A 25666-nucleotide genomic window follows, 5' to 3' on the forward strand; every position below is an offset into this window, starting at 1 on the left:
TCTTCTTCAACGAAGCCTTTTTACCTCGCAGCAATCATGGCCATCAAGCGATCGTCATCAGCATCTTTCGACGACAACGATGACCACATCACACATTCCTCCCCCGATTACAATCCCAGCGACGATGATGCGCCGAAGAGGAAGAAGACAAAGACCTCTAGCGAGAGTCCAAAAGGCAAGACGGTAAGCTTGAAGGCTATCTGCCATTCTGTTCTAAAGGCCATGGAATGCAGGTGATCCGAAAGTGGACACCTCAGGAGGATGCAATCTTCATCGAGCTTGCTATGCAGCTGCTCAAGACCGACATGTGGAAGGTGATCAAGGAGGATGGCAGACTTGCGTACCGTGGCTCGCCGGGTATCACGGCTCACGTCAAGGCCATGGTGAGTCACGACATTTCCTCTCAAGCAAGATTGACGATACGCGGCCCAGGTGAAGAAAATGAGGGGCGAATAGGCTATCTGGGAGGTTGATTATCCTGCCAATGGTCGGAGTTGTATACCTCGTAGCTCGTACATGCAAGACGTTGCAGCCCCTCTTATCCCAAGTAGTGCCAAATGACCCAGAAACTGAAGAGAGTGAAGGTCGCCCCAACCCCGAAGATCCAAGCATCCTGCTTTCTGCATAGGGTAAGTACCGAGTCGAGCACCTTGGATAACACTCACGTTCTCCGCTCCACCCAGCCAATAGTCTCTCTACTCAGACCCAACGTATTCGCAGCATCCAACAGTTTTCTCCGGGTCCCTTTGAGCATCCCCCTTTGTTCCACCAGGTTCTCCAGAACCGAACGCCCTTGAGCGATATACTGGTCGATCGAATTCTCCGATTCTTGCAAGAAGGTGTGTTCTCTCAGAGCAAAGTCTTCACGTGCGGATGGACCAGTATAAGAGTGAGTGGAAGCGTTGGTAGCGAAGGGGGATTCGTGGATGGGTGAAGGGGGCGCATTTGGGTTGGTAGCTTTGCGTTGTGTTGCAGAACCACTGGCAGAGGAGTAGTGAGAGGTAGAAGAAGTGGAAGAGAAGAGTTCGTCGCGTTTCTGAGGCTGTAGTCAGGACATTTGACCGGCCGTACCACGATGTGCCATCTGGGCACCTTACCCGTTGCTGTCCTTCAGACTTTGCCTGCTCGAATCTCAGCTTGAGGTTCTTGTGCTCTTCTTTGAGCTTTGCGACGCGGCTGAGAGACGTCAGTGATTGAGAACAATATCATACACCCAACGTATTGGCCTTCTCCCGGGCCGCCGTGACCATCTCCTTTCTTGCCATGGAATCATAATCGTCGATCAAGCGATTCAGCGCTCCGAGCGTCGTGGTGATTTGGCCTGGAGGAGATATGAGCGTAATGGTACTGAAGCGTGGCCAAACAGAGCTAGCTCACCCTGTACACTTGGTCCCGCTTCGCCCGATTCCATCTTCGCTAGATCTGCGTTCAGACTGGCAATCTGCCTGTTGCCCAAGGAATTGAGCGAGTTCATCGTGGAGAAGGAACGGGGGCTGGCGAAGGAGACTAGAGGCGTCACAGTTGTCCAAGCGGCAAGCAAGTAGCTGTGCAGAGTCAGAAAAGAAACGTTCTTGAAAGCTACTATAGAGTGCGAGGAGACGCAATCAAACGCAACGGAAGTCAGTCAGGAGGAAAGCATTCAGAGTGTCAACTTCCACGATTATCGGTTACGCGTGATGTCATGCATGGCAATCATATTCACATTTGTCCCACAACCTTCTTTCGCCGTCGTGGCTCTTGGGAAGGTGGTCATTTTCTTTCACGGAACACCTCTCTTCAGCGCGCCCCTTTGTACGAATATCGTCTCCTCTAGCATCAGTGTTCGAGTCTCACCGAAGTCTCATGACTTTGTGAACTACTTTGAGTTTTAACTCGGTAATCATCTCAGTATACATCTCTCTGCAGATGTCAGATAGGCCGGTTACGGATCATTCTGGCTGATTTGGCATTGTTGCTCCAAGAGGTTTGGACTGTCGTAGGATTGTCGCAGGGAGAGCCGGGTGATCACCAACTCGTTTTTTGGTTGTCATTCATTTTTTTTTTGGGTTAAGGCAGGGTGGGTGGCGAGGTTTCCGCCACATAGTAGTTAGCTTCTTCGCCCGGTGTATCGGGCAAAAGGCACGAGCCGAGCGAGATTACAGGCCTGTTGACATTTTTCGTCATTGCTTTCGACTATAATTCAATTCACCTGGATTCCTCGCCACCATGGTGAAGCACGAGGAATGGGTTCTAGGCTTAGATGGCACTCCGTTCTACACTTGCACCGTGAGTCTAGCCATGATATGCTCCTCTAGACGCTGAATCATCGATTAGTGGTCACCCGAGAACGATCCCCTCGCCTACGTTCTCTTTGTCCACGGTGGGTTCGCTATCACACTCCTCAGCCCAACCTGACCTCGTCAGGTTACGCCGAACATATCGCACGCTATGACAAGTTCTTTGAAGGGCTCTCTTCGGCTCCTTATAATCTCCACATCACAGCGTACGATCAAAGAGGTCACGGTCGGACAGCATATGCTCCATTGACCGCTTCATCACCCGAGGTCGAGTCGTGGAAAAAGCAAGGCAAGCATGTCAAGCTCGCGTTGAATACGCAACGCAAGACTGGAGGTTGGCCAAAGGTCCTGCCAGATATGGAATGGTTTGTCAAACATGAAGCGGAGCAGGCAAAAGCAGTGGGGAAGAGACTGTTCTTATGGGGTCACAGTATGGTGGGTGTTAGCCGATGAAGGCTTGAAGAGTCTAATTCTTGACAGGGTGGAGGACAAGTTCTTGGATTTCTCACTCGGTCGACTCCTCCGCCTGCGAAAGCCACTCTGGATCTGTTGTCGGGGGTCATTGTCTCCAGTCCAGAAATCATCCTGACTGAACGGGCACCCGCATGGAAGGTGAGCCTGCTATTGAATATGTCGATATCAAGCTCATTCCGACACAGATGCTCCCGGGAACGCTCGCGACCAAGATCGGTCTAGGTGATGTGGTCATCCCCTCACCACCACTCATGGATGTGAGTCGCTCTTGCCGAGCCTTTTTGACGACCGTCCAGAAACTCTCACATGATCCAGCTGTCGCCGAGGCGTGCAATAATGATCCATGGTGTGAACAAAAAGGATCTTTGAAGCTCTTGGCCGACCTCGTCAACCGCGGAGAGGAATTACTCCACCCGAATGTCATCGCTCAGTGGCCAAAGACGATGCCACTGCTGATGTACCACGGTGGAGATGACCCGGTGTGCCTTCCCGGAGCTTCGCAAGAATTTCACGACAAATTGTCAGCCACAGACAAGACAATCAGGCTCTTCCCTGTAAGTCAATACTTCAGACCCAGACCGTATTTGTGAGCTAAGTCGGACCCAAGGGAATGCGTCACGAGCTGCATCATGAATATGAGCCGACGCCGTCAGAGGTCCAGAAACTCGTCGCGGAGTGGATCACAGCGAGAGCCACTACTGCTCCGGAATTGGCTGAAACAGTTGCTCATCCTAAATTGTAGATGGGACTGCACCTGTATCATTAAAGTCGCCGACTGTAGCTTGTAGACTCCATTCTCTCGTTCGCGAGAATCTATGCATGATGGGTACTATACATGTTGCCACTGGACTCGCCTGTCCTCGAGTCAGTCCCGGAATGGAAATCGACATCGTTCAGACTTGCCTCGATCCAAATCTATACATCACAAATCAATCTTGACTCCCTTGCCGACAGCTGCTACTGGCTCGGCGGCTCTACCAGTCGCGCCTCCCAGATGATTCCATATCCATGTACGCATTTCGTGTCCTGGACTCAATGACTCGTCGCCCCAGATGTAGTAGGCGCACCGGCGAGACAAGTATGCGTAATGACTCGGCGAGTAATGCAGGAAGGACCACCAGAAAAGGCAAATGAGGCCGAACAAGAGACAGTCTGAAAAGTTGCATCAATACTACGACCTGAACGTGGGCTATGAAGACTTTGTGACTCACATACGAGCAGCTTTTCCCAAGTTTCCAACATTGCAATAGCCGTCATAGCTTCAAACTTGAGCCTTTCAACAGCAGTGGGTCAGCATCGAACGGGTGTCTGATACGTTTTGAAGGAAAGGGCAAAACGCGCCCTCACCTCACAGCCCATAATATTCGTCTAATTCCAGGCGGAGGAGGCTTCTGATACTGAGTCATGGCGTCGAAGTGTGATAAAGATATAGTCACGAGCGACGTAGGTTCGATGGTCGAGAATCAAGCAACCAGGACGAGCGACTCCACAACAGAGTTCCTATTGGTCCAAGAAAGCGTATGGCAGACCTGAAGAACACTCTATCGACCCGTGCAGGACTAGCTTGAGTAATTTCGTTCAGTATCGTGTTGTATCTGCTCTACCCCGGTCGAAGAACACAATAATCGCAAAGAGATCCTATCATCAACAGGAAAGATACCTTACCTAATACACGTTACGTCATTCGAATTCCTGGACGCGACTTGAAATCTCTGGAGAGGCGAGAGGCGCCAACTTGCGTCTCTCTATACATACCCCTGCATTCTGCAGTGTCAATGTAATCAATCATGGCTCCCACAGGAGACGAAGCCAGGCTACAAAGCGCCAGAGAGACTATAGATGGTGAGGCTCAGCCTGCTATCGTTGCTTACGATCGTGACTCAGCCCTTTACGACCTCTCTCAATTACTGCAGACTGGTACGTTGACGCATAATTGTTTTGGGGGATCATCTAGAGCTCATGTCGAGATAGGACTCGACAAGCAAACGCTATCGATATGTACGGGGATGATCGAAGCTGGCACTAACCCCGAGACTTTGGCCGTGAGCTCTTTTTATCAAGCACTCACTCGTGTCCAAGCTCATAATTTGTTATCAGGAGGTAATAAAGGAGCTCAGGAGTCAGAATGAAGCGTCAAAGCGACGGACGTGATGTTACGAGCATCGGCTGGCACGGAATTACACCGCTCAGCAACTCCTCGCAGGCCAATAATGCCCTGCATGCCAGATCTCGCAGGGCTATCAGCGCGAGTGGCTCGCTTAAAGATCACCTCGCTCTGTTCGGCGTATGTTAAGTCCGAGTCAGCGCTCGATTTGGGTTCCCCTGCCCCCGGTCCTGGGGATATCATAAGAGATGCTATCTTTGTTCATATGAGTGTATGTACCAACGTATGCTACCAGATTCTACTATACTACAACCTCGAATCTTGTTACTGGAAACAGTCCTCCTTCAGCCCTTTTTCAATCCATCTCTTCTACTTCGATATCATCATTCTCCTCCATGTCCATGTCCGAATCGTCTTCATCAGGGTGCGTGACATCCTGCTCATGATTCGGAATACACACGAGTCGATTACGCCTCAGATCGGCCGTGACGTGAGCCGTCTCAACCTCGCGTACTCGACCCTGAAGGATGAGCTTGGAAAGAGGGTTGAGGACTTCAGTCTGGATGAGACGGGCCATCGGTCGGGCACCGTATGTGGCTACAATCTGTTAGCAATTATTCTTTCACTGCTCTACTTAACAACTTACGTGAATAACCTGCTGCTCCAAGCCATTCTTTGCCTGGCTCATCGACCTCCAACTTGATTTTCTTGTTGTTATTATCGAGACGCTTTTGAACTTCGGCCAGTCTCAAATCAACGATATGATGCAAATCTTTTCGACTGAGTGATCGGTAAAGAATGACATCCTGAGCAGCGTCGTCAGCTCCGATCGTGGGACCGATCTTTAAGCAGCTCACCGAAAGTCTGTTCAGGAACTCTGGAGGGAAAGTAGCCTGAATGGCACCCATCACTTTCTCCCTGACGTCTTTCTTGATGGGCCCTTCGGATGGATTCTCATTGAGGAAGACTGATCCAGCGTTGGAGGTCATGACGATGATGGTATTTCTGAAGTCAACCAGACGACCTTTCCCGTCAGTCAATCGCCCATCGTCCAGGACTTGAAGGAAGATTTGGTGGAATTCTCGTGCGGCCTCTTTAGGGTCGTCAGCATGGCTCGGTCCCCCGTGCAAAAACTCCCAACTCACTCTCAATCTCGTCCAGGAGGATGAGCTGGAACGCTAAAATACACCGTCAGTAAATTGTCGAATGGTCGACAGCTATCGCGCGCGCGACTTACGTCTTCTCCGGATGGACTCTGTCAGTAGACCTCCTTGGTCGTAACCGACATATCCAGGAGGACTTCCAACCAGGCGAGAGACTGAATGTTTCTCGGAATACTAAGAGAGCGGGTCAGCATGATTGTCTCCCCTCGGCATGTCTGCCCGCAATCTGTCCATACTTACTTCACTGCAGTCGATCCGAGTCATGGCATTCTCATCGTTGAACATGACCTCAGCAATGGTCTTTGCGAGCAACGTCTTTCCTGTTCCTGAGGGTCCAACCAACAGGAAAGAGGCGATTGGCTTGTTGGAATCGGACAATCCACTCCTGCTTAATCGGATCGCGTTGGACACGCTGCGAGTAGCTTCGGGCTGTCCGATCACTGCATGCATATCAGTGCCCTGTTCTACACACCAATCATGGACTCACCCCGCTTGGCGATGAGCTTCTCCATTCGAAGCAACTTTGATTTCTCCGATTCCACCAGGTTGGTCACTGGGATACCCGTAGACCTCGCTACGACCTCTGCAATCATCTCTGGAGTCACTTCGGCTCCTGCTCCACGTTCCGCTTCCTTCGCTTCCAAATCCCTGAGCTTGGATTCTCGTTGTGGGATCGCCTGGTATCGGATATCGGCAGCCGTCGCGAGATCGTATCGACGTTCAGCTTCGTCGGCTTTGGATCTCAGCTCGTCGATTCGACGTCGGAGTTCATTGATTTCATCGCTGAGATTCTTCTCATTCTCGTATGCCTTCTTCAGAGGTCCAAGCTCGTCTTCCACTTGTGCGATAGCCTTCTTTGCGGTCTCTAGACGCTCTTTAGAGGCTTGATCTTTCTCTCGCTGACAATTGTCAGCCATAAATCTACATCGGCGTTCCAATCACTCACTTCCAGTGCGTGAATCTCCACCTCGAGTCCCAGCTTTTTGCGCTCGAGGATATCGATCGCTTCGGGCCTAGTTTCTCGAGCGACTTTGACAGCACTGCAGCTTTCATCGACGAGATCAATGGCAGCGTCTGGCAAGCGTCTATTGAACGGCATTAGTCAAACAGGGATGTGACGGCCTTCCAGCGACTCACCTTTGGGTCATGTACTGTTTGGCCAGCTTGGCAGCAAGTACCAAAGCAGCGTCTTGGATTCTGACGTTGTGATACGTCTCATATTTCTCCCTGATGCCTCGCATGACTGTGACGGTCAGCAAAACCTGTGATATCTCTTCGATCGATGTGGAACTTACTGTTGACTGTAGCTGGGACTGATGGCTCTTCGACAAAGACCTGAGCGAAGCGTCTTTCGAGTGCAGAGTCTGTGATTGTCAGTCCATGCTGTGATCCATCGCTTTTGCCGCTATCGCTCACCTTTCTCGATACCCTCGCGGTACTCATTCAATGTCGTGGCACCGATGACCTTGATCTTGCCTCGAGCCCTACTCATTGGTCAAGATGATTCTACAGAACATCGGAGAATGAGGACCCACAGTTCTGGCTTCAGCAAGTTTCCGGCGTCCATGCCGCCGCTCGAGTCTCCTCCTTTCAGGAGAAGGTGCACTTCGTCGATGAAGAGGATACACTGCGTTCCCTCCTCGCCAGACTTTTCTACTTCGTTCAAAACGGACTTGACGCCTGGTTCGGGTCAGCCCAGTCCTCGTATGCAACACAAATGTGGTGACTCACGTTCTTCAAATTCTCCCTTGTATCTTCAAGGCATGGTCAGTCGGCTGAACACCTCGTTCTACATCAAATGACTCACTTAGCTCCAGCCATGAGTGATCCTTGAATTCGATGTCAGCTCTCGGCACAGGACGTTATCATGACCACTCACCCATGTCCAAGGACAAAAGTCTGCACAGCAGTGAAGCAGGAACATCTCTATCGACGATTCGCTTCGAAAACGCGTCAGCTTGAACTTGACAGAATACACTCCGGGTTCACAGCTCACCTGTGCTAGGCCTTCTACAATCGCTGTTTTACCGACACCAGGCTCTCCGATAAGTACGGGATTGCCTTTGGTTCTTCTTGAGAGGACTCGGATGACCCGTCTGATCTCTGTGTCTCTGCCAATAACGGGATCGATTTTGCCTTGCTCCGCTAGGGCCGTCAGGTCGGTACAGTCTATGGATCGTCTCGTCAGCATCTGGATATCGGAACCTCTCTTGATAGAGTCTCTCCGAACCGAGAGAGAAACACTCGCGCGTTATACACTCACATTTGTTCAACGCGTCAAACGAATTCTCCGCACTCCTGCTATCTGCCTTTCTGCCTCCTCTCTTTCTCTTCACCTCCGCTTCCAAGGCTTTCGCATCTGTCCCAGCAGCTTTCAAGAGCTCCTTCATCTCTGACAATTCTACACGAGCTAACGCAAGGATTAGATGATCCACCGCCACAAATTGATCGCCTCCTTCCTTCTGGAGCTTTTGTGCCTCTTTTAGTACGGCGTGGTATGATTGAGTGAGCGGAAGAGGAGGTGCGGGCGGGGGATCGACTACTGGTAACTTGTTCAACCGACTCATGAGTGCTCGATTGAATTGTGTTGTATTGCCTCCGACATGTTCAAGCGAGCTCTTCAAGAGGGTGGGTTGACCAGCCGTGGGCTCGGAAGCGGTCGAGTCTTCCCACAGGACGGAGATGAGGTGAAGAGGGTGGACTTGAGAGTTGGCTTGTTCTTCAGCTCTATCGAAAGATGCCTTGATAGCGGCCGAGGTCATACTGATGGTGACGTTAGCACTCATGATCCGAGACCTGAGACTTGCGTGGACGTTGATCACTCACTCTGTAAAGTTCTCCATGGTTGCGAGATCTGTTGAATCCTTCGCTGAGTGGGTCAGAGGGCGCAGGTGCGCTGATGGATGCAAACTGTCAAGATATCAGATATGTCTTTGTCTTGGTCGCACAAATGTTTGTTGGTGGGTTCTGTTGAGGAAAGTGGGACCCACCTTGCATGAGCCAGACAATAATATAATAATAGCAGCATGTATCCTAGGGAACGTCATTCCAAATTCCGAAATTACGGCATCGGCCACTTTTTGCCAGAATATGCCACGAGGTTCCGGGCGAGCCGAGTCCATTCTAGATCTCTCTCTCTCTCTGAATCTGATAAGCATTCAATGGTTCATTTTGACAACGGTCATGCAAGCAACTTACAGTGCACCAGCAGGGAGAGCCGGACCATCGAGACTGAATCACACCGCTCGCCTACCTCGCACGGCGCGGAAACCATTTGTCTGCGCAGACCACAAACCCCAACGACCCGATGGACGATTTAGAGTGGTCATTATCTCCTCGGGCAGCGTGGCTAGCGTCAAGATACCTGATATTGTCGGGTCTTTGAGCAGGGTGAGTGGAAGATTTTGTTGGGACATGACTTGCAGTAGCTGATCTTCATGCAGAACCACAATATCGACCTTCAAATCGTTGCCACGAAAGCCTCATTGCATTTTTATAACCAGGCAAAGGTCGATGAAGCTGTTCGCCGCGTTTTAGGACCAGGCTCCCAATCAGTTACCGATAACCCTACATTGGCGGATGATTCCACAGGTGTCCGAGTTTGGACCGACGAGGATGAGTGGTCGGTAAGTTCGCACAAGATTGAACGAGATGTTGACGTTAAAAAAAGGACTGGAACCAGCTCGGTGATCCCATATTGCATATTGAGGTGAGCATCCTCAGCCCGTAGCTCGCTTCTCGCTTGTCTTCGTGCTTATTCCTGTCCCAGTTACGACGCTGGGCCGATTTAGTGCTCGTCGCGCCATGTAGTGCCGACATGCTGGCTAAGATCGCTGGAGGTCTCTGTGACAATCTCGCCGTGAGCTCTCGCTGCCAAGACTATTTTTTGCAAGGTCGCTGACCTCATGCCAAACAAGACATCTCTTTTGCGCGCTTTATCACCGGATACCCAGACAATCCTATTCCCCGCTATGAACACACACATGTACTCTCATCCATTGACTGCGAACCATCTCAATCTCATTCAGGAAAAATTAGGATACATGGTCTCGGGACCTCAGGGCGGTGGTAAACTAGCTTGCGGTGATGAAGGTGGGATCATGCGATGCTAACTTCCGCACAGTATGAGCTCACCCACCTCAGGACCCGGCAAGATGACGGACTGGCGAGACATTGTCACGATCGTCGAAGACCTGGCAGTGATGCACCGGGCTAAATTCGCTGAAGCTCGTGTCTTTCGCGAACTCGGACCTGGCACCCACCCGAACCCAAATATCACCTACGGTATCACTTCTGATTCTGTTCAAGCCCGACGACCTCCCCTACTCGACCCTGAAAAAGTGGCAGATTTCGAAGGACGAAGTGCATTTCGCTGGAATGGAAACCAACCGGGCTTGGGCAAGACTCAAGACGATCCTTCATCCAGCAGATACCTTCCGATCAACGTCGAGAAAACGACTGAAGCAAAGATGGACCGCGCCACGGCTGTGCGGACCAATCACCTCTCCAAGTTAGACGCGATGCAGGTCGACGTTCCATCGAAACATCCATCTGCAGACGAGACCTCCAGCTCTCAAAGCGCCATGATGCTTCCCTGGCTCAGAGACTATATTGTCGAGAAGCAAACAAATAATACAGCAGGTTCCAGGCTGGAGCGCAAGACGGAGGAGATTATGGACTCTCGGTTCGCACCACTCAGAACGCACGCTCATCAACACGACAGTGCACTCGCATGGAACGGGGATCAAGCTGGGTTGAGCATAGAGAGGAATGGCCCTCTCGAATTCACAGAGCCTTATAGGATGGCTCCTATCCCTCCAATCGATCCTGAAGAGACAACTCGACTGAAATGAGATGATTCCTCAATCCGGCGTCGAAGATTAGTCTCATGAGACTCAGGGATCCGGTAAGCTGGAACGCGAATCAAGAGGGTTTATCTGCACCTGGCGGGCTGGCTGCCGAGCCAAGTGATCCGAGCCGCATGGGTGCTTGGATGCGGGATCATACAGGGAAAATAACAGGAGATGCGCCGAACGGCTCCGGTGTGACGATCGCTATATCAGATATGTCGCGTGGGTTTGAGGAAGTGAAAGAATCCAAGGATGGCGCTCTGCGCTCGGATGTGCACCTAGGGACGGACGGCAAAGACCTGCCGTGCTTTGGTCTATTGAAGAATGGAGTCTGGTACAACAACGGTCAGCCCGGCTTGTCCGTCGAGCGATCTCAAGTCGAGCATTCTAGGCCCGTACGTGTCTCAGTGCCACCGTTGTCGGAAACAACCGGACCTGATCGTCGTATGGGATGGGGCTGGACCCTCAAAGATACGGCAGATGGTGATACTGCGGTGCCCGATAAAGGCTCTTCGGAGGCATCTCACCAATAGTCAAGGATGTCGTCCCAAGAACAGAACAGAAGTCACTTGAAGGCATCTCACGATGGACCGCACGACAGTGGAGCTCTTCCGACTCCAAGCACTGGAGGTCGTGCTCCATCTGATTTGGTCTGGAACCATAGAAAGCCTGGACTGGAAGTGAAGAGTCCGGAACCCCCACAGGGGTGGAGACACTGGCTCGCATGCTCCTCATTGGATCACATACAAATGCTTACGACAAAGAGTTTTCCGCAAATGATGATTCATACATATTTTGCATTTCTTTTATGAGTCAGAAGATGAGTCAGAGTTCGGGGGCATAAAAAGTAGGGAGGCCGACGCGGACATTTTCGGCCGATGATCAACGACATTCTCCGAATGAGCGCGGCAATTCGGCATCGTTCATTCGGCAGGGTCTGAATGCAACAGTCATGTGATTGATTCATAGCGACAGACATGTTACAAGGCACTGCAAGGTGTAATCAAAGCTATTCGTACACAATGAAGAAATGTGTTGTTTCGTGAAGATCCCCCTCTATATACCCTTGTGACAACTCAGACTCATTGCCTGTCAACGACGACCCATTGAGAACCAGTGATGACCGATCTAAGCTTTTGTCCAGTCGAAAGCGAGCTCTCCGCCACTTCCTTGAGTGGACTTAAACGCAGATGAGAAGCTCGGGAGCTAGGTGGTGGTGGTGGCGTGCTTCGACGTCTGAAAGCGGGGCGTTTGAGTGATTTTGGCGCTTGTTCAATGCTTGGACGAGGAGTGTCTCGTCGTTTGAGCGCTGGACGTCGGAAAGGATTAGAAGGGGTGACCGAGTTGGATGTAGTGATCCAGTTTTCTAGTCTGGATGCGGGGCTGGAAGAAAAGGAGCTGTCGAAATCGAACGTGGTGTCTGGTTCGATCGGTTTGTCTGACCAATTGTACGTCGGCGGAGGGAGTGCGAATCCGGCAGACCTGGATTTTGGTAGTTCAGGGCTCTCCTCGGCATCCATTTCTTCAACGTCGTCGACATCATCGTCGGCGTCGGCGTCCTCCTCCACCTCGGGTAAGAGTAAAGTGGAGGTAGATGGTGGAGTGAGGACGAGTAAGCTGGAAGACGCAGAGCCTCGGCGAGGTGAAGCGGGTACGAGGGAAGGTGTTCGAGAGAGGTCTTCACCGGCAGGAGATTGACGAGCCGAAGAGGATCGTCTGAGGTGAATGTAATGACCGCTGGAATTACTTCCAGTAGACGATGTCCTTGCGAGGAGGGATGGAGGTGTAGGTGTAGGCAGAGCCTTGGGAGCAAAGTGAATAGGAGTCGTGTAGTGGTATGTGGGTGGCAGTGTCATTTTGTGGTGATTGCTACCGGATGCCGAGTGACTCAGACTCGCAGTGTGAGGGAACGGTGTGGATGGACGGGCAATGGTAGTCATGGTAGCCTAGCTGTGTGCTGTGAATAGAAGACGACGGTGACTGGGCAAGTATCTTATATCGGTGAATGAATACGATGTGGAGGGATGGAGGGATGACAGAGCGAGCCAAGGTCGACTTCGTCTACCTTTTTGTATTTTCAATGCATATCTGCCATGAAATCTTTGTCATCGGCCAACGGGGAAATCAATCAGCGACTTCAGTGCCGAGATCATCGTCCCCGTCCCCGCCCGTCGCTGGCTTCGGTCCCCTATGACCGAGGGCCTTTGTTGGTGTGTGTGTGTTGGGTTATTGCCACTTTAGGATATTCTAAGCGTTTTTTTTTCTTTCCATCCTAATCTTTCGCTGCCGAGCCCACCTCGCCCATTCGAGTCGTGGCCATACTTTGCCTCCTCCCTGCTCCACGGGCAAAGCTTCAAACAAGCCCATAGGCCGCGGCAGCGAGAGGGCGGGAATGACTGCGACGACCACCGAGCCAAGAGAATTTATTATAACAGTGCTTTTCTATAGCTAGCTGCTTGGGGTCCAGTCCAAGACCGTGGGGCACGGGGCGGGGTGTCAAGGAGAAAGAAAAACACCTAAGCATCCAAGACAAACCAAGAGAAGGGGGAAGAAGACATGTGGGGCTTGGTATGCACGAGGACGAGATGGCATGCCATGCCTAAAATCAGAGAGACCTAAGAACTGATGGTGCCGTGGAAGACTACCTCTAGCCCGTGCGATCGTGTCTTCTCGTGGGATCTCGCTCAGACTCAGTATAAAGCTCGGAGCCTTTTTGGCAACCCATCTCGAGCCGAAAGCTGCCGATGGGAAGGCATGTTTGTTCTTTTGAACGTCTCCTATGGCCGGCGGGAAAGGTACGATCTTCTCAAAGCCTTCAATGAGCGCACGGGACATAGCTCGAGCGATCTAGGACGTCACTATCACGCTAGCTCTGATCATTGACTCTTCGAATAGATCTACTCGGCTTGGTCGTAGCCGTGATCGCAGCCGAGCCAGCCCCAAATGGTGGTCGTGCCTTGGCTGACAACCGCCTCATGCCACGTGCGCCTAGGACCGGAGACGTGATCTTAACTCGGCAGCTATGTCGCTATTGATGTCGGACTCCTGCTTGTCGCCGGAAGAGCCATGCAGTGCATACCGTGTGATATCTTTTGCGTGCTGTGAGAATAGGAGTATCGTCTGTCTGGCTCGTTGCCTCGTGCAGCACGCGGGTTTGTCAACTGATGCGACCCAATTGCCCCCAGAGTGTCAAGGCTGCCTTCTCGTATGAAGACTCTAGAGGATAGCGAAGGACTCTGTGTCATCGTCGTCGCAGATCACGTCACTCCACACGCCTGTGAGAGAGATCCAGCGATCCGTTTGCACGACGCGTGCTGTCTTTGCAACTCTCCTGTGCCTCATCGAAGCAGGCTCGACTTCCTCAGCTATCCTCACCTCAGCACTGTCATGCTCTGAACCAGTACCTCATCGACGCCTCGAGTGGCATGCTCCAGCTTTCGACTCCAGCCAGCCTCCACGAAGGTCTATGACCAGTCAGGCCGGGTACGAATTAGGTCCCGAAAGGCTACTGAGCATGCATGCTTTCGGAAGGGCCATTGCCGGCTAATGTCCGAGACAACTCCGACCAGACTGAATCCTCCGTTGTATCATCCTTCTCATTACATCTATATAAACGCCGTGTCAGCATACGGCCTGTATAGACGACACACAATCTCAACACCAGTCGCCTGGCCATCACATAGATCTGAAAGACCCTCAGCGAGCCGTGAGACTTTGGCGTTACGGGCCCACATTCCGTCAGATTATCCACTCTTCCCTCTCAACACTCTACTATCGTCTTTATCTGGTCCTATTGAATGACCATGAGCAACAAATTCAATGTCCTGATTCTGGGAGCTGGTCGAATAAATTTTGGTAAGCATGTGTAATGTGTCCCGCAGCTGACTTTCCTCCCCTCCCTCCAGGCTCGACCGAGGCCTCCTGGGCTCATTCCCTAAGGCTCGAAAAGAAACTGGGACCGGCGCTCAACGTTGTCGGTCTGGTCGACATCAACGTGGCATACGCCGAGAAGATCATCGCCTCCAAGCGGGCTATTGAGGGTCTGGTCGGCTACGAACATACCAAAGTCTTCAAGACGGTCGCTGATGCAGAGGCCGGTCTAAGCGAAGAAGAGATGCCAAAGTGGGTCGAGGTGGAGTGACGACTGTCTCTAAACATATTCTCAGGCTCGTGGTCAATGGTCTTCCTGCCAACTATAGAGGCACGACGATCCCGAATCATGATCTGGATGTTCAGGTCGCCAAGCTCTTCCCTACCGCCGCGCAATTCATCGAGAAACCCATCAGTGCCGGTTCACTCGACGATGTGACACAAGCGAACGAGGAGCTGCAGAAGGGTGGCCTGACGAGCGTCGGGTACATGCTACGATATCTTCAAGGTGAGTCTGGATCAGGTCAAGGCGTACTGATGTACTGGCAGCTGTAACGGAGATGAAGAAAATCATCGCAGAGAACAACCTCACGGTGATGTGTACTCAAGCGACATACCTCATGGCGTAGTGAGTACTCGAGACAGCAGGTTGAGCCTGTCTCATACCTTTTCCAGCAAGTACGCAGGTCTTCGAGACGAGAGCATCGACTACTGGGATATGAACGGGGAGCTTGGCCGTGAGTGTAGCGCAGCGCGACTTTTTGGGCTTTTTCCAGAACTGAAGCTTCGATGGCTCAGCTATCGTTGGCCAAGGGACACACCTTGTCGACCTCTCGCGCTACTTTTGCCCTGACCCAGTCCACGACTCGATCCGTGTACATACGGTGGAAGCTTCGGACAAACCAGGAAAACTGTCCCAGTTGACTATCAAAGCTGAATCTGAGCTGCCGGCCGATCGAAAGATTCCACGAATCACTAATGCTATTTGGAGGTACGAGAGTGGGGCCACTGGTAGTATCATCCATGGGACGTGCATCCACGGTGGGTCGTATAACAGAGGGAGTTAGTCCGTTGACTCGTCGTTAGAGGGAGACTACGACTGCGAGCTCGTTGTATTGGCCGATGGTTGGAAATTACGCTTGGTTGATCCTTATGGAGTCGCGCCGAGGTTGTATGTCCGACGACCCGGCACGACATCAGAGAGTGAGTGAGAAGGGCGCGGCGCATTATACGAGGGGTCTGCAATGTTGAGACCTTTGGGCAGCCATGACAGAATTCAAGAACGTGAGCTGCTTCATCGTTCCCAAGCCATGTTCTGGTGCTGAACACTCTGTCACGTCACTCAGGACGATCCGTACTATAACGAATTCTCGGACCTCGTGGATGTTATTCAAGGCAAAGCGAATCAGTCGGCGGTCCGCTCGACGTTCACAGACGCCATGAAGACGTACAAGTTTGTGAGTGGGCGAAGTCTAGCGATCAGTGTGATTTGGTCCTTTGAGCTCACGCCTCACAGACCTGGGCTATCAGATGGGCTGGAGAAGTAGAGGCTCGAGCCAGAGGCGCTCGTCAATGAGTGTGGCGAGTGTGTCATGCTGCACCAAGCTCCCATACATCTCTGCGTCCGTCGGACGAAACCGTTAGAGCCTCTTGTACATACCTAGAAATGTATGACCTGCCGTATGACGACCACGGATAGATCGGGCCGAAAGGAGTTTTATCGGGCCATGCAAAGTTGCCTTCTCTCCGTCCCCACCCCTTACCCACCCTCCGAAATGGCCAAGGCTTGATGCGTTGGCCGGAGTTTGAGATGTATACATGAGTTTACTTCGCCTGATAGTTCCGCACTGCTGACGGTAACTCACTATCGATACTCCCAGCATGACTTCTGGTGGTGAGTCCAAAATTCTCACCGGTCCTTCGCTGACGAGCCCTACTTTAAGCCAAGCATTTGGTCAATGACCCGTCCAACCTTGTAATCGAGTCTCTGCGGGGACTTGCTCGGCTGAATCCGAAGATCAGGCTTGATGAAGCGCAAAGAGGTGAGCCTCCCTCCTCAGTCTTCAAGCCAGGGCGACCCCTGGCGTTTGCTGGATTCAGCTTACACTCCGTTTTCCGCCTCCTCCGCAGTGATCTACCTTCCGGCCTCCGACCGAGTTTCATTGCTCAGTGGAGGAGGATCCGGACACGAACCTGCCCATGCAGGCTTCGTTGGACCAGGTCTGCTCGACGCAGCAGTGTGCGGAAACATCTTTGCTTCTCCCAATGTGGCTCAAATCAGACGCGGGATCGACCTCGTCACCGGTGACAAGGGACTCTTGATCGTAGTGATGAACTATACTGGTGATGCTCTCCATTTTGGACTAGCAGCGGAACAGTACAGATCCAAAGGTGGAAAAGGGGATGTCAGGGTCCTCATGGTTGGAGATGATGTTGCCGTCGGAAGAGAACAAGGAAGCATAGTTGGGCGAAGAGGGCTCGCGGGGACCATCTTGGTCTACAAGATCGCTAGTGCAGCTTCGGATCGTGGAGATGACTTGGATCAAGTCGAGAACGTTGCCAAGTACGTACATGCAAGGATCGGAACACTTGGAATTGGACTTGAACACTGCCACGTTAGGACCAATCCGTCAGCCGCAAAATGGGGGGGCAAGCTGAAAGAGATCACAGGTCCCGGGAACCAAAGGCGGCGAATCACATCTCGGAGCCTCGCAGTACGAGCTGGTGAGGGATCTGGGCGTATTGTGATGCCTTTGTTGAGTGAGCTGCATACTTAGGGTATGGGGATTCACAACGAACCTGGCACTTCGAAACACGACCTGTCGAGTGTTTCTGAACTTGTCGCCTCAATGTTGTCCAAAATCACCGATACGACAGACAAGGACCGATCGTTCGTACCATTCAGGAACGACGGGACCGACGAGGTGGTGTTGTACATCAACAACCTGGGTAGTATCAGCGAGCTGGAACTGGGAGGCATAGCCAATGAAGGTGAGCGTAAGCGCTCGCGAACTCTGATGGCTGAGCGACCCTTCGCTTCTAGCCATTCAATGGCTATCCAAGAAAGGCATCAAAGTTCGACGAGCTATCTCAGGCACATTCATGACGTCTCTCAACATGCCTGGATTCTCTTTGACTCTGATGCTCTTGCCCGGTCCCAATGAGCCTTTCACCTCGGCTCAAATCCTGGAGCTTTTGGACGCACCTGCAAGTGCCCCAGGATGGAAGTGGACCGCCTCGGAGCCTGGTACCTTGGAGACCCAGGATAAGCAGCCAGCGAGCACAACAGTTGCAGACAATGCTAGCCTGGCTCGTTAGTCATCGCACATCGATCAAACCCCCTTACTGATGCTCGCTTGATCTCAGCTGCGGATTCTCAAATCTTCCTGGACGCCATCACTCGAGCCTGTCGTTCCGTCATTGAAGCCGGGCCAGAACTAACAAAGCAAGATCAAATCGCCGGTGATGGTGATGCCGGTCTCACCCTCGAAGCGGGAGCCAAAGGGATCCTTAAAGCGATCGAAACGGGCAACATTGACGGGAAGAACGTCATCAGGGATATCGGTACCATTGCAGAGGTTGTCGAAGAGGATGTGAGTGAATCCATTGCGAGCTCGGACTGACTCAGGATCAGATGGGCGGAACAAGTGGAGCCTTGTACTCCATCTTCTTCTCTGGTCTAGGAAAAGGGCTCCGAGACGCTGCCAAATCTGGATCAAAGTCGACGACATCTGAAATTTGGTCTGAGGCTGCACAAGAAGCACTGAGCATCCTATACAAGTGTAAGGATCGTGCACGTTGCGAGCATTGAGCTGACAGATCTTCCTAGACACTCGAGCTAGACCCCCATCTCGAACGCTCGTGGACCCCCTGCAGGCGTTCATACAGGCATTGCCTGAGTTGGGGCTCTCGAAAGCTGCAGACAAAGCCCACACCGCTGCGGACAAGACCAGGGAATTGGTAGCGAAGGCTGGGAGAGGAGCCTATGTCAATCAAGAGGACTTGAAGAAACGTGACGTGCCTGATCCCGGCGCGTGGGGTGTCTGGAGAATCGTTGATGGTCTGCGGGGATACCAAGGGAAACCATGACGCGTCTGTGAGAGAACAGAGACACCACCGATGCATGAGTGTACTTGTTAATCAGTCTCTGTTGTCTGGATACCCTTCAGCTGTGACTTTCAACTCCAAGCGAGGGCTGGCTCACTTTCATCGGCGACAAACCCCAAGCTACAGGGTCCCATTGATCTAATGACTCTAGTATCAATTTTGCGCCATAGGTTTCGGAAGGATTCAGTGCCCTGAGTTGAGGATCGGGTACCCAAACGACTGTAGATATCAGACTCGAGTGCAGGTTCGGAAGACCCACCGTTCATGCCTGCAGCAACCCCCGCTTTGACTCCCTGGAGAGTATCAGTCCTCTGCGGCAGTCCTCGCTGCCAAGGGGGAAGCTCACTGGCACAGCATCCTCAAAGACCAATCCTTTTGCTCTCTGAGCTCGCTGCAGATCACTACAGTCCGTAGCAGTTCCGACATCGTACCCTGCACACGTATAAACACCTGAACAATCTGTACATCGAGGGGGCACCTCACCTAGGGATTGAGCAGCAGCTAGAAAGATATCCGGATTGGGTTTGCCTCTACCCGGTTTGACTTGTGGAGAATCAGCCGTGAGGATTCGCGTCGATGGAAAGAGAGCGAATATTTCAGGAAGATGATCCTTTTTTTTTCCGGTCCCACTCGTCAGTCTGCCGTCAAACAGTCATGTGGAATCACGACATACAGTCTTCAGCTTGAAATTCCTGGCATTAGAGCCTGTCGCCAAGGCGATCGGGATACCTGCGTCATGCTAACCTTCATGGTCAGACCTTGTTGTCTTGATGAAGGGTATGAGTTTCCCGTATCTCACTAGATGTCTGACGAGCTGAACAGCTCCTCTAAGCGGTAAAACCTTTCTGAACAAATCGTCCTGTAGAGCATTCCGCTCAACGAGATAATCATCGACTGACAACTCGTTCTCAAGTCCGGGAAAGAAGGAGTAGATGTATTCTGCCGCTTCACGCTGGACTAGAAGACGACACCTTTAGCTCTCTTCTCTCGGTTATTTGGACCCCACCCACCTTTGCCCATGATCCCCGCCTTGATCTCCCAAGTCATAGTCTTGCCATAGCGCGCAAGGATATCATCTGGGCAGAAGCAGCGATATGAGCTGCTGGAGGTGACCGTTAGAAGAGCACCTCACTTGTCACTTTGGTATATATAGTCTCAGAGTCACTGCGAACGCATTAGCACCAGACCCCACACGAGACGTCGTAGATCGAGAGCGGGTAGAACGCATAAAACTCACACTATATGGAAAAGTCAAGTGTCATAGAGTAGTAAGCTTGTGTCAAGTCCAACATGGCGGTGGGGACACGGAACGCACTCAATAGACCATCTACGTCAAAAATGACATACTCGACGTCTCCGAGCTTGGACGACATCTCCACGGGCTAGTTCGCAAGCACAGGATGAACACTGGAGTTCTGGGTATGTCACATCTGAGGTCCGCCTTCATGACATCCGGTTGCCGACGGTCCGCGCCGCTGCCTACCAGTGGATAATGTTAAGCGAGCCTCCCGTTTAAACCTCGCTCGCTCGCACCTTTCACCTGACTTTTGAATCATCGATCCCCCAGCAGTCTTCTATTCACTCATTGGACGACACAATGCGCCTCAATCACCTCTCCATACCGCTGCTCGCGGTGGCTTCGACATCGCTGGCATATCAAGCACAAGAGCCATTCCAGATTTATCTTTATCCCACTCCATCCGATGCTTCGCCTCTCGCCTCCGCTCCGACCCTGACGGCCGCTCAAGCCAAGGCTGTCTTATCGCATCATCTGGGTGAAGCCATCGGAGACTTTGAGGAGATCCCTTCTGATGAAGGGTTATGGAGTCACTTGTTGCATATGTGGAGTGGGGACCATCGAGGTCATGGACTAAGTCAAGCGAGCGGGAGTGGGAGGACAAAGGCCAAAGTGGTGATCATCGAAGGGGGTGTCACAGCTCAGGGTGAGTTTGAGCTCGAGGGCAACGAGGTTTCCCAAACCATTGATTGTTGTTCTGGACTCAGATGTCTTGCCCACATCACTACCCACCTCTCCTTCCTTCTACCTCGAGGATGGGTCATCCACCTCCTCCTTACTCGCTCCATACCTTCGTAGCGCATCCAACCTACTTGATCACATTTTGGAGTCTCTGCCCGAATGGACGAAGAGTTCTAAAGACACGTTTGAGCTGGCGGGAACGCGTGAGTCTTAGAGCCCTCGGTACTACGATAAAGGGATCGTCTAACCTGCTCTGATCAGGCGCCGCCACTGCTCTCGGGCACGAGCTCGAGTGTCTCACCGCCATGGCTGATTCAATCCCGTGGCTGGACTCTGTCAAGCATTCGTCCACCTGGGAGGCAATCTCCATCCATGGTCTGAGTCATGTGAACAAGCAGGATGAAGTATGGGAAGAAGGCAGGAAAGGCGTTCAGGCGGGATTGGCCGCGGTACGTTTAAACACTCAACGAAGAAGTGGTGCAATGTACTGATGCGCACATGTAGATGACTACTCCGGACTCTCCTCCTCTGCTCCTCATTATCCGGCCATCAACCTCTCCTCGGCTCTACGCTCGAGCCTTGCCTCCAATCCTCAAAGCCCGTCAAGAGGCTGGCAATACGACAATGTCATGCTACGCCTCAGAGGATGACTGCAAATCAGCCACATCATGTAACGGGCGAGGATCTTGTGCTTTGCAATCAAAGACCGACAACGGAGAGTGCTGGGGATGCAAATGCTCAAGCGGATATGCGGGCACGACCTGTCAAAAGAACGATTACTCCACGTGTGTTGATTTAGGACAGCTCCACCGACTGAGCTTTTACTGACACTCTTCAGCCCCTTCATCCTCATCGTCTTCTCCACCCTTCTCTTATCAATCCTTGCGATCGGAAGCGTCGCATTGTTGTACACTGTAGGAGAAACCAAACTTCCTTCCACTTTGAATTTGGCTGTTGGGGGATCGATAAAACGGGACTAGTCATGCATACAGAGTTCACATGTTACAAGCAGAGCCCGTCTTTATTCCTTTCGAAAGAGGTGAAGCTGACCCCCCCGTCTCTAGTGCATGAGATTTGGAATAGCTTGGCATGCGGCGACTCGACATACCTCACCAGCTCAAGAGGTCGCAATGGCACAGGATGACTCCAAGGCGCCTTCTCTGCTGGTACGGCTGGTTCCTACATTGTCCTCCGATCAACCTCACCGACGGAGGAACCATGCTTCGAACGTCCTTCACCGGCCTTTGCCTCTCCTGACTCTCCATACTCCTTGGCATAATCAAAGTGTCCGACCCGCATCATTGGCATAGCAGTTGAGAGTCGACAAATGGATACCTGATAAGAAAACACTAGGAAGGCCGATCATGAGCAGGCAGGTTTGCCTCCGCCACAAACCGTCGCAAACCCGTCCATAGAGGCCGCACTTGATGAAATCATCTGCGGGGCTTCTATGCGTGCATGCACACGCCTCACTACACATTGTTACATGCTAGTGCTGACACGACAGGGTATAGAGAGATCCCTTATCATGAGACCATGAGTCGCTATTGGGCTGTCTCGAAGGAGATCCATCCCGGCCCATCTCGACGAGCTAATGTCGAAAATGCGCTAGCCGTGCTTTTGGACTTTTGAGCAAGACCAGTCGCTTTCGCGCTTGTTTTTTCCTTTCTACGACTGTCATATAGCTCTATGGAGGACGAATGCTATCTCCTTAGGAATCATGAAAACGTCACAGCTCGCTGTATCACGACCTGCAGAATCCCATACAATGGTCAGCTTGTTTCTGTCCCTTCCCAGAATCCCTCGTCAGTGTAGATTGTCTTGCCATCTGGATGGGCCTGGACGTAAACAAAGCATGTGTTGATCATGGGTCGGCCCTATCTGACAGATAAGTTGACTCCCCTTCTGACGAGGATGACAAGTTCTCTTCCCCTACCTGCTGCGTCAAGAAGCAAACCTCAAGAACCAGTGGTCGACGACTGGCTCCGGCTCAAGATCTCCTGGACGGCCTCAAAACCCCGACAACCGCAATCCAAACGAGATCACTCATCAAGATGCTCAGTCTCATCCTCGCTACAATCATAGCTGCCGGCTCCGTGCAAGCCATGTCTATGTCTATGCCTGTCTTTGCAGGATGCGTTGAGCAGAAGAACACCAATTCCGGATCTTATCAGCTCATAAAGAACCAGATGTCCGCCATGCAATGTGCGGTGAGTTAACGATGCCTTTCTCTCTCCGAAACCTCCAGACAGCTGATTCATATCATTTCAGAGCTCTTGCTTCGCTATGGACACCAAATACATCTGGTCGTATTACGCCGGAGCTGGGAATGTCTGCGGATGTGCAGAAACGGGTATCACGCCTGAAATGTACGGTACAGCTCTCGATTCGTCTGGGGACTGCCCGCAGACTTCTTACGCCGTGAGTCGGAGCTGAAGTGAGAGGTCGATTACCATCCGCTGATGCCGTCACAACCCTAGGCATACGTGACTGCGTCGACGTATTCATTCGAAGGATGTTTCGCCAGCTGGTCATCGATGCCTATCAACAAGGCCCTCGCACACTTTGGTCTGACACTGGAGCAATGTTTCCAGGTCTGTGGTGCAGAGGCCGGGGCAGTGTTCATGACGGACAACAAGCAGTATGAGACGATCGGCACATGTGGTTGCCCAGAATCAGGACAATCTTTCGCGCCTGCAGGTAGTGAGTCACGGACGGGAAGCAGGTCAATTTATCAGTCCTGTCAACTGACCCTCGTCAGATGCGGTCACTTGTGATCAAAACTCTATTTACCTCTATACACACATGCCTGGGGCTACTACGCCTGGGTCTCCCGGACCTAGCAGCTACATCAAGAAGCGAGAAAAGGAGAGGTTGGAGCGAGAAGCGAATGAAGTCAAGGCGGTCTGCCCAGTCGACTTGACGCCATGTAATGTCATTGACGGTGACGGTCTGTCATTTGAGGTGAGTAAAAAAGTGACGAGCATGAGACAAGTGTAGAGACTGATTGATTCCTCCTCACTCAGTGCCTCGACGTCAACCAAGAGCTCGAGTCGTGCGGTGGATGCATCAATGGTGGATTCGGATTCCAAGATGGCGTCGTAGGGGTCGAGTGAGTCTGAAGGATCGCGGGCTCTCTCTGTGTCAAGATGCTGACACGCCATCAGCTGTACCGCGTTGGCTGGTGTCGATCCTTCTGCCGTGTCTTGCGTTCAGGGTCAATGCAAGGTCTCAGCTTGCAAGTCGGGATACAAATTGGTTGGTGGGAAATGTATTGGTAAAGACCAAATCAAAATTGGATCCAAGGGTTCTATCAATGTCGATAAAAAAGTTCGAGCCGAACCCAAGCCCGTCGCTCTGGCTGTCCCGGAATCTAGATGGGTCGATCCTCTCGAGCTCAAGTAAGGAGGTGCAACAGTGCGACTAGTTGGCTGCCCCCCTGCGCGCGACGATGAAAGGAAGGGGTTTTGCTGATGAGCCCTTCGCTGGTCGGATATGGACAATATGGACACAATGGACAATTATCACCTTAGACTCTTTATAATGCTATCTCACACTCTGTATGTCATGACTCGCATGCTTGTGGATATGATGTCAGCATCTGGTCGTTTGTAATCCGCGGTCCCTTACCAATTCCCGGTTATCATGTCCAGTTTTTCCCCGTTCAAGCGGTCATTTTGCGATTCGGCATCCTAGCCCTCACCATGACGTCCAAGTGGGTCCCATTGGAGGCCTCTCCAGATGTAAGCAGGACTATCATTTGTCGACATTAGCTGAGTTCGAGGACCCATTCAGGTCTTTAACGAGGTCAGTTGATCTTACCATGTTCTCGCAGCAAGCTCATTTTTCCTTCTCTCGTCTGGACTCTCGTAGTGGTCGCGATCTCTCGGTTTACCTGACTCTCCACTATCTTTTCAAGATCTCTTCTCACTGGACGAAGAGTTCCTCCAATTTGTCCCTAAGCCAGTGAAGGCTGTCCTTTTACTCTTCCCTCAGCGAGGCAAACTGGCAGAAGCGAGGAAAGAAGAGGAAGAACGAGGTGAAGGCAAATGGGATGGAGACGTGTGGTACATCAAGCAGACCGTAAGTGGACAAGTGTGCCTTTACCGCCCCCGCGCCCCTGATCTCGCTGGCTTTTCAGATCCCAAATGCTTGTGGCTCCATTGGACTTCTTCATGCTCTGTTGAACTTGCCTTCTTCTGGAGAATATGCCCTTAAACAAGATTCTCCATTGATCCATTTCAAGACGGCGTCAGTACCTCTCAGTCGTAGGTCTTTCCCAACGTTACGTTCTCGTCCCATCTCCACAATCGGGGGTCTCCTCACACAATGGATGACGGCATGTGCTGATGCAAGTACATGTGTGTCTCTCCTCCTGAGTAGCTCTCGACCGAGCCAAATTATTGGACAAGGCGGATTTCTTCGAAGCTGCTCATACGGTCGCTGCTCAATCCGGTCAATCTGCTGTCCCTCAAGGCGAGGATGTGGACGTAGATACACATTTCATCACATTCATCGAAGCTGAAAACAGTAAAGGGTGCGTATTGACATTTGGGCGTCAAAGACTCTCGAAGTGGGCCACCACCGCTGACGCGATGCAAGGGAAAAGCGAGTGGTAGAACTCGACGGAGGGAGGAATGGGCCTTTTGACCGAGGATTATGCAATGATCTCTTGAAAGTGAGAGCTTGCAAGTACAGAGCCTGTTCCCCGAGCTAAAACGACCATACTATGTAGGACGTGGCCAAAATCGTACAGGACAAGTACATCGCTCAGAGTGACGAGATCAACTTCACCATGCTGGTTCTCGCTGGAGATCAGGAATGAGACGGGACAATACTGTAGC

At 51.8% G+C, this 25666-nt stretch overlaps 16 protein-coding genes across 16 annotated transcripts; 11 read left to right on the forward strand and 5 right to left on the reverse strand.

Annotated features, from left to right (window-relative positions):
* Positions 1-36: 36 nt before the first annotated feature.
* On the forward strand, positions 37-456 carry BD324DRAFT_651092 (hypothetical protein; the record flags this gene model as incomplete). Its single annotated transcript, XM_022018263.1, has 3 exons — positions 37-183; positions 234-383; positions 433-456. 3 exons carry the CDS (start codon positions 37-39, stop codon positions 454-456), a joined length of 321 nt encoding a protein of 106 aa, XP_021870672.1.
* A 49-nt stretch (positions 457-505) lies between these two features.
* On the reverse strand, positions 506-1666 carry BD324DRAFT_455320 (snare region anchored in the vesicle membrane C-terminus-domain-containing protein). Its single transcript, XM_022012829.1, has 5 exons — positions 1378-1666; positions 1219-1321; positions 1098-1176; positions 666-1036; positions 506-620 (listed from the first exon to the last, which is right to left on the reverse strand). The coding sequence occupies exons 1-5, from the start codon at positions 1472-1474 to the stop codon at positions 539-541; spliced, it is 732 nt and encodes a 243-aa protein (XP_021870673.1). The 5' UTR covers positions 1475-1666; the 3' UTR covers positions 506-538.
* A 348-nt stretch (positions 1667-2014) lies between these two features.
* BD324DRAFT_626493 (Alpha/Beta hydrolase protein) lies at positions 2015-3547 on the forward strand. Its single transcript, XM_022015901.1, has 7 exons — positions 2015-2265; positions 2314-2359; positions 2404-2711; positions 2757-2888; positions 2936-3007; positions 3047-3304; positions 3358-3547. The coding sequence occupies exons 1-7, from the start codon at positions 2206-2208 to the stop codon at positions 3490-3492; spliced, it is 1011 nt and encodes a 336-aa protein (XP_021870674.1). The 5' UTR covers positions 2015-2205; the 3' UTR covers positions 3493-3547.
* On the reverse strand, positions 3548-4392 carry BD324DRAFT_626496 (hypothetical protein). Its single transcript, XM_022015902.1, has 4 exons — positions 4098-4392; positions 3962-4023; positions 3654-3902; positions 3548-3604 (listed from the first exon to the last, which is right to left on the reverse strand). Exons 1-3 carry the CDS (start codon positions 4154-4156, stop codon positions 3673-3675), a joined length of 351 nt encoding a protein of 116 aa, XP_021870675.1. The 5' UTR covers positions 4157-4392; the 3' UTR covers positions 3548-3604; positions 3654-3672.
* A 101-nt stretch (positions 4393-4493) lies between these two features.
* On the forward strand, positions 4494-5103 carry BD324DRAFT_626500 (mitotic-spindle organizing gamma-tubulin ring associated-domain-containing protein). The gene is made up of 4 exons (XM_022015903.1): positions 4494-4592; positions 4635-4667; positions 4722-4792; positions 4848-5103. Exons 1-4 carry the CDS (start codon positions 4538-4540, stop codon positions 4899-4901), a joined length of 213 nt encoding a protein of 70 aa, XP_021870676.1. The 5' UTR covers positions 4494-4537; the 3' UTR covers positions 4902-5103.
* BD324DRAFT_626506 (putative heat shock protein) lies at positions 5104-9003 on the reverse strand. Its single transcript, XM_022015904.1, has 18 exons — positions 8844-9003; positions 8281-8780; positions 8014-8186; positions 7897-7957; positions 7825-7846; positions 7749-7771; positions 7553-7697; positions 7434-7501; positions 7313-7381; positions 7155-7260; positions 6964-7102; positions 6505-6916; positions 6258-6457; positions 6092-6191; positions 6000-6032; positions 5712-5947; positions 5501-5660; positions 5104-5451 (listed from the first exon to the last, which is right to left on the reverse strand). The coding sequence occupies exons 1-18, from the start codon at positions 8858-8860 to the stop codon at positions 5210-5212; spliced, it is 2706 nt and encodes a 901-aa protein (XP_021870677.1). The 5' UTR covers positions 8861-9003; the 3' UTR covers positions 5104-5209.
* Positions 9004-9200: 197 nt separating this feature from the next.
* BD324DRAFT_651098 (flavo protein) lies at positions 9201-10870 on the forward strand (the record flags this gene model as incomplete). The annotated part of the gene is made up of 6 exons (XM_022018264.1): positions 9201-9407; positions 9461-9643; positions 9688-9726; positions 9787-9876; positions 9935-10109; positions 10161-10870. The coding sequence occupies 6 exons, from the start codon at positions 9201-9203 to the stop codon at positions 10868-10870; spliced, it is 1404 nt and encodes a 467-aa protein (XP_021870678.1).
* A 35-nt stretch (positions 10871-10905) lies between these two features.
* Positions 10906-11400, forward strand: BD324DRAFT_651099 (hypothetical protein; the record flags this gene model as incomplete). Its single annotated transcript, XM_022018265.1, has 1 exon — positions 10906-11400. The coding sequence occupies one exon, from the start codon at positions 10906-10908 to the stop codon at positions 11398-11400; it is 495 nt and encodes a 164-aa protein (XP_021870679.1).
* A 549-nt stretch (positions 11401-11949) lies between these two features.
* BD324DRAFT_651100 (hypothetical protein) lies at positions 11950-12807 on the reverse strand (the record flags this gene model as incomplete). The annotated part of the gene is made up of 1 exon (XM_022018266.1): positions 11950-12807. The coding sequence occupies one exon, from the start codon at positions 12805-12807 to the stop codon at positions 11950-11952; it is 858 nt and encodes a 285-aa protein (XP_021870680.1).
* Positions 12808-14254: 1447 nt separating this feature from the next.
* BD324DRAFT_455610 (putative oxidoreductase C terminal-domain-containing protein) lies at positions 14255-16345 on the forward strand. The gene is made up of 10 exons (XM_022012832.1): positions 14255-14722; positions 14773-14989; positions 15034-15245; positions 15287-15365; positions 15413-15474; positions 15536-15778; positions 15824-15940; positions 16002-16021; positions 16084-16194; positions 16254-16345. The coding sequence occupies exons 1-10, from the start codon at positions 14665-14667 to the stop codon at positions 16311-16313; spliced, it is 1179 nt and encodes a 392-aa protein (XP_021870681.1). The 5' UTR covers positions 14255-14664; the 3' UTR covers positions 16314-16345.
* Positions 16346-16412: 67 nt separating this feature from the next.
* Positions 16413-18847, forward strand: BD324DRAFT_626531 (putative dihydroxyacetone kinase 1). The gene is made up of 9 exons (XM_022015905.1): positions 16413-16631; positions 16681-16779; positions 16868-17352; positions 17408-17461; positions 17515-17728; positions 17781-18050; positions 18104-18330; positions 18372-18519; positions 18567-18847. The coding sequence occupies exons 1-9, from the start codon at positions 16619-16621 to the stop codon at positions 18824-18826; spliced, it is 1770 nt and encodes a 589-aa protein (XP_021870682.1). The 5' UTR covers positions 16413-16618; the 3' UTR covers positions 18827-18847.
* Positions 18848-20279, reverse strand: BD324DRAFT_626541 (HAD-like domain-containing protein). Its single transcript, XM_022015906.1, has 9 exons — positions 20160-20279; positions 19977-20009; positions 19855-19920; positions 19644-19801; positions 19518-19583; positions 19328-19454; positions 19191-19276; positions 19104-19137; positions 18848-19063 (listed from the first exon to the last, which is right to left on the reverse strand). The coding sequence occupies exons 1-9, from the start codon at positions 20215-20217 to the stop codon at positions 18903-18905; spliced, it is 789 nt and encodes a 262-aa protein (XP_021870683.1). The 5' UTR covers positions 20218-20279; the 3' UTR covers positions 18848-18902.
* Positions 20280-20441: 162 nt separating this feature from the next.
* On the forward strand, positions 20442-21802 carry BD324DRAFT_642285 (hypothetical protein; the record flags this gene model as incomplete). The annotated part of the gene is made up of 5 exons (XM_022017475.1): positions 20442-20787; positions 20849-21025; positions 21084-21271; positions 21327-21607; positions 21661-21802. The coding sequence occupies 5 exons, from the start codon at positions 20442-20444 to the stop codon at positions 21800-21802; spliced, it is 1134 nt and encodes a 377-aa protein (XP_021870684.1).
* A 620-nt stretch (positions 21803-22422) lies between these two features.
* BD324DRAFT_457953 (hypothetical protein) lies at positions 22423-23601 on the forward strand. The gene is made up of 4 exons (XM_022012836.1): positions 22423-22675; positions 22716-23032; positions 23094-23525; positions 23584-23601. The coding sequence occupies exons 1-3, from the start codon at positions 22543-22545 to the stop codon at positions 23256-23258; spliced, it is 615 nt and encodes a 204-aa protein (XP_021870685.1). The 5' UTR covers positions 22423-22542; the 3' UTR covers positions 23259-23525; positions 23584-23601.
* Positions 23275-24447, forward strand: BD324DRAFT_457446 (hypothetical protein). The gene is made up of 4 exons (XM_022012835.1): positions 23275-23525; positions 23584-23786; positions 23849-23934; positions 23990-24447. The coding sequence occupies exons 1-4, from the start codon at positions 23360-23362 to the stop codon at positions 24225-24227; spliced, it is 693 nt and encodes a 230-aa protein (XP_021870686.1). The 5' UTR covers positions 23275-23359; the 3' UTR covers positions 24228-24447.
* A 79-nt stretch (positions 24448-24526) lies between these two features.
* BD324DRAFT_580489 (peptidase C12, ubiquitin carboxyl-terminal hydrolase) lies at positions 24527-25647 on the forward strand (the record flags this gene model as incomplete). The annotated part of the gene is made up of 7 exons (XM_022013440.1): positions 24527-24565; positions 24618-24629; positions 24696-24905; positions 24964-25090; positions 25206-25359; positions 25425-25500; positions 25558-25647. The coding sequence occupies 7 exons, from the start codon at positions 24527-24529 to the stop codon at positions 25645-25647; spliced, it is 708 nt and encodes a 235-aa protein (XP_021870687.1).
* Between the last annotated feature and the right edge of the window lie 19 nt (positions 25648-25666).

The sequence above is a fragment of the Kockovaella imperatae genome (assembly GCF_002102565.1).
Source record: "Kockovaella imperatae strain NRRL Y-17943 chromosome Unknown BD324scaffold_7, whole genome shotgun sequence".
Lineage (NCBI taxonomy): Eukaryota > Fungi > Basidiomycota > Tremellomycetes > Tremellales > Cuniculitremaceae > Kockovaella > Kockovaella imperatae.

Excerpts from the sequence above, each read along its gene's own strand:
- BD324DRAFT_455320 (XM_022012829.1), bottom strand. The coding sequence starts at position 1,474 with ATGAACTCGCTCAATTCCTTGGGCAACAGGCAGATTGCCAGTCTGAAC. Across the intron at positions 1,037-1,097 it reads AGTCTGAAGGACAGCAACGG|AAACGCGACGAACTCTTCTC; the intron begins GTAAGGTGCCCA and ends CTACAGCCTCAG. Across the intron at positions 621-665 it reads GGCTGGGTGGAGCGGAGAAC|AAAGCAGGATGCTTGGATCT; the intron begins GTGAGTGTTATC and ends TACCCTATGCAG.
- BD324DRAFT_626493 (XM_022015901.1), top strand. The coding sequence starts at position 2,206 with ATGGTGAAGCACGAGGAATGGGTTCTAGGCTTAGATGGCACTCCGTTC. Across the intron at positions 2,712-2,756 it reads TCTTATGGGGTCACAGTATG|GGTGGAGGACAAGTTCTTGG; the intron begins GTGGGTGTTAGC and ends AATTCTTGACAG. Across the intron at positions 3,008-3,046 it reads CCTCACCACCACTCATGGAT|AAACTCTCACATGATCCAGC; the intron begins GTGAGTCGCTCT and ends ACGACCGTCCAG.
- BD324DRAFT_626496 (XM_022015902.1), bottom strand. The coding sequence starts at position 4,156 with ATGACTCAGTATCAGAAGCCTCCTCCGCCTGGAATTAGACGAATATTA. Across the intron at positions 4,024-4,097 it reads CGAATATTATGGGCTGTGAG|GCTCAAGTTTGAAGCTATGA; the intron begins GTGAGGGCGCGT and ends TGCTGTTGAAAG. Across the intron at positions 3,903-3,961 it reads TTGGGAAAAGCTGCTCGTAT|ACTGTCTCTTGTTCGGCCTC; the intron begins GTGAGTCACAAA and ends GCAACTTTTCAG.
- BD324DRAFT_626500 (XM_022015903.1), top strand. The coding sequence starts at position 4,538 with ATGGCTCCCACAGGAGACGAAGCCAGGCTACAAAGCGCCAGAGAGACT. Across the intron at positions 4,593-4,634 it reads CGCCAGAGAGACTATAGATG|CCCTTTACGACCTCTCTCAA; the intron begins GTGAGGCTCAGC and ends ATCGTGACTCAG. Across the intron at positions 4,668-4,721 it reads CTCTCAATTACTGCAGACTG|GACTCGACAAGCAAACGCTA; the intron begins GTACGTTGACGC and ends ATGTCGAGATAG.
- BD324DRAFT_626506 (XM_022015904.1), bottom strand. Across the intron at positions 7,698-7,748 it reads CAAGGGAGAATTTGAAGAAC|GCGTCAAGTCCGTTTTGAAC; the intron begins GTGAGTCACCAC and ends GACCCGAACCAG. Across the intron at positions 5,948-5,999 it reads CCTCCTGGACGAGATTGAGA|AGGCCGCACGAGAATTCCAC; the intron begins GTGAGTTGGGAG and ends ACGACCCTAAAG.
- BD324DRAFT_455610 (XM_022012832.1), top strand. The coding sequence starts at position 14,665 with ATGACCATGAGCAACAAATTCAATGTCCTGATTCTGGGAGCTGGTCGA. Across the intron at positions 15,475-15,535 it reads TATGAACGGGGAGCTTGGCC|CTATCGTTGGCCAAGGGACA; the intron begins GTGAGTGTAGCG and ends TCGATGGCTCAG. Across the intron at positions 15,941-16,001 it reads ACCCGGCACGACATCAGAGA|CCATGACAGAATTCAAGAAC; the intron begins GTGAGTGAGAAG and ends ACCTTTGGGCAG.
- BD324DRAFT_626531 (XM_022015905.1), top strand. Across the intron at positions 16,780-16,867 it reads GCTTGATGAAGCGCAAAGAG|TGATCTACCTTCCGGCCTCC; the intron begins GTGAGCCTCCCT and ends CCTCCTCCGCAG. Across the intron at positions 17,462-17,514 it reads GAGCCTCGCAGTACGAGCTG|GGTATGGGGATTCACAACGA; the intron begins GTGAGGGATCTG and ends CTGCATACTTAG.
- BD324DRAFT_626541 (XM_022015906.1), bottom strand. The coding sequence starts at position 20,217 with ATGTCGTCCAAGCTCGGAGACGTCGAGTATGTCATTTTTGACGTAGAT. Across the intron at positions 19,802-19,854 it reads GGCGGGGATCATGGGCAAAG|TCCAGCGTGAAGCGGCAGAA; the intron begins GTGGGTGGGGTC and ends GTCGTCTTCTAG. Across the intron at positions 19,277-19,327 it reads AGCTGCTGCTCAATCCCTAG|GGTACGATGTCGGAACTGCT; the intron begins GTGAGGTGCCCC and ends ATACGTGTGCAG.
- BD324DRAFT_457953 (XM_022012836.1), top strand. The coding sequence starts at position 22,543 with ATGAAAACGTCACAGCTCGCTGTATCACGACCTGCAGAATCCCATACA. Across the intron at positions 22,676-22,715 it reads TGGGCCTGGACGTAAACAAA|TTGACTCCCCTTCTGACGAG; the intron begins GCATGTGTTGAT and ends CTGACAGATAAG. Across the intron at positions 23,033-23,093 it reads TGTCCGCCATGCAATGTGCG|AGCTCTTGCTTCGCTATGGA; the intron begins GTGAGTTAACGA and ends ATATCATTTCAG.
- BD324DRAFT_457446 (XM_022012835.1), top strand. The coding sequence starts at position 23,360 with ATGCCTATCAACAAGGCCCTCGCACACTTTGGTCTGACACTGGAGCAA. Across the intron at positions 23,526-23,583 it reads ATCTTTCGCGCCTGCAGGTA|ATGCGGTCACTTGTGATCAA; the intron begins GTGAGTCACGGA and ends GACCCTCGTCAG. Across the intron at positions 23,935-23,989 it reads GATGGCGTCGTAGGGGTCGA|CTGTACCGCGTTGGCTGGTG; the intron begins GTGAGTCTGAAG and ends ACACGCCATCAG.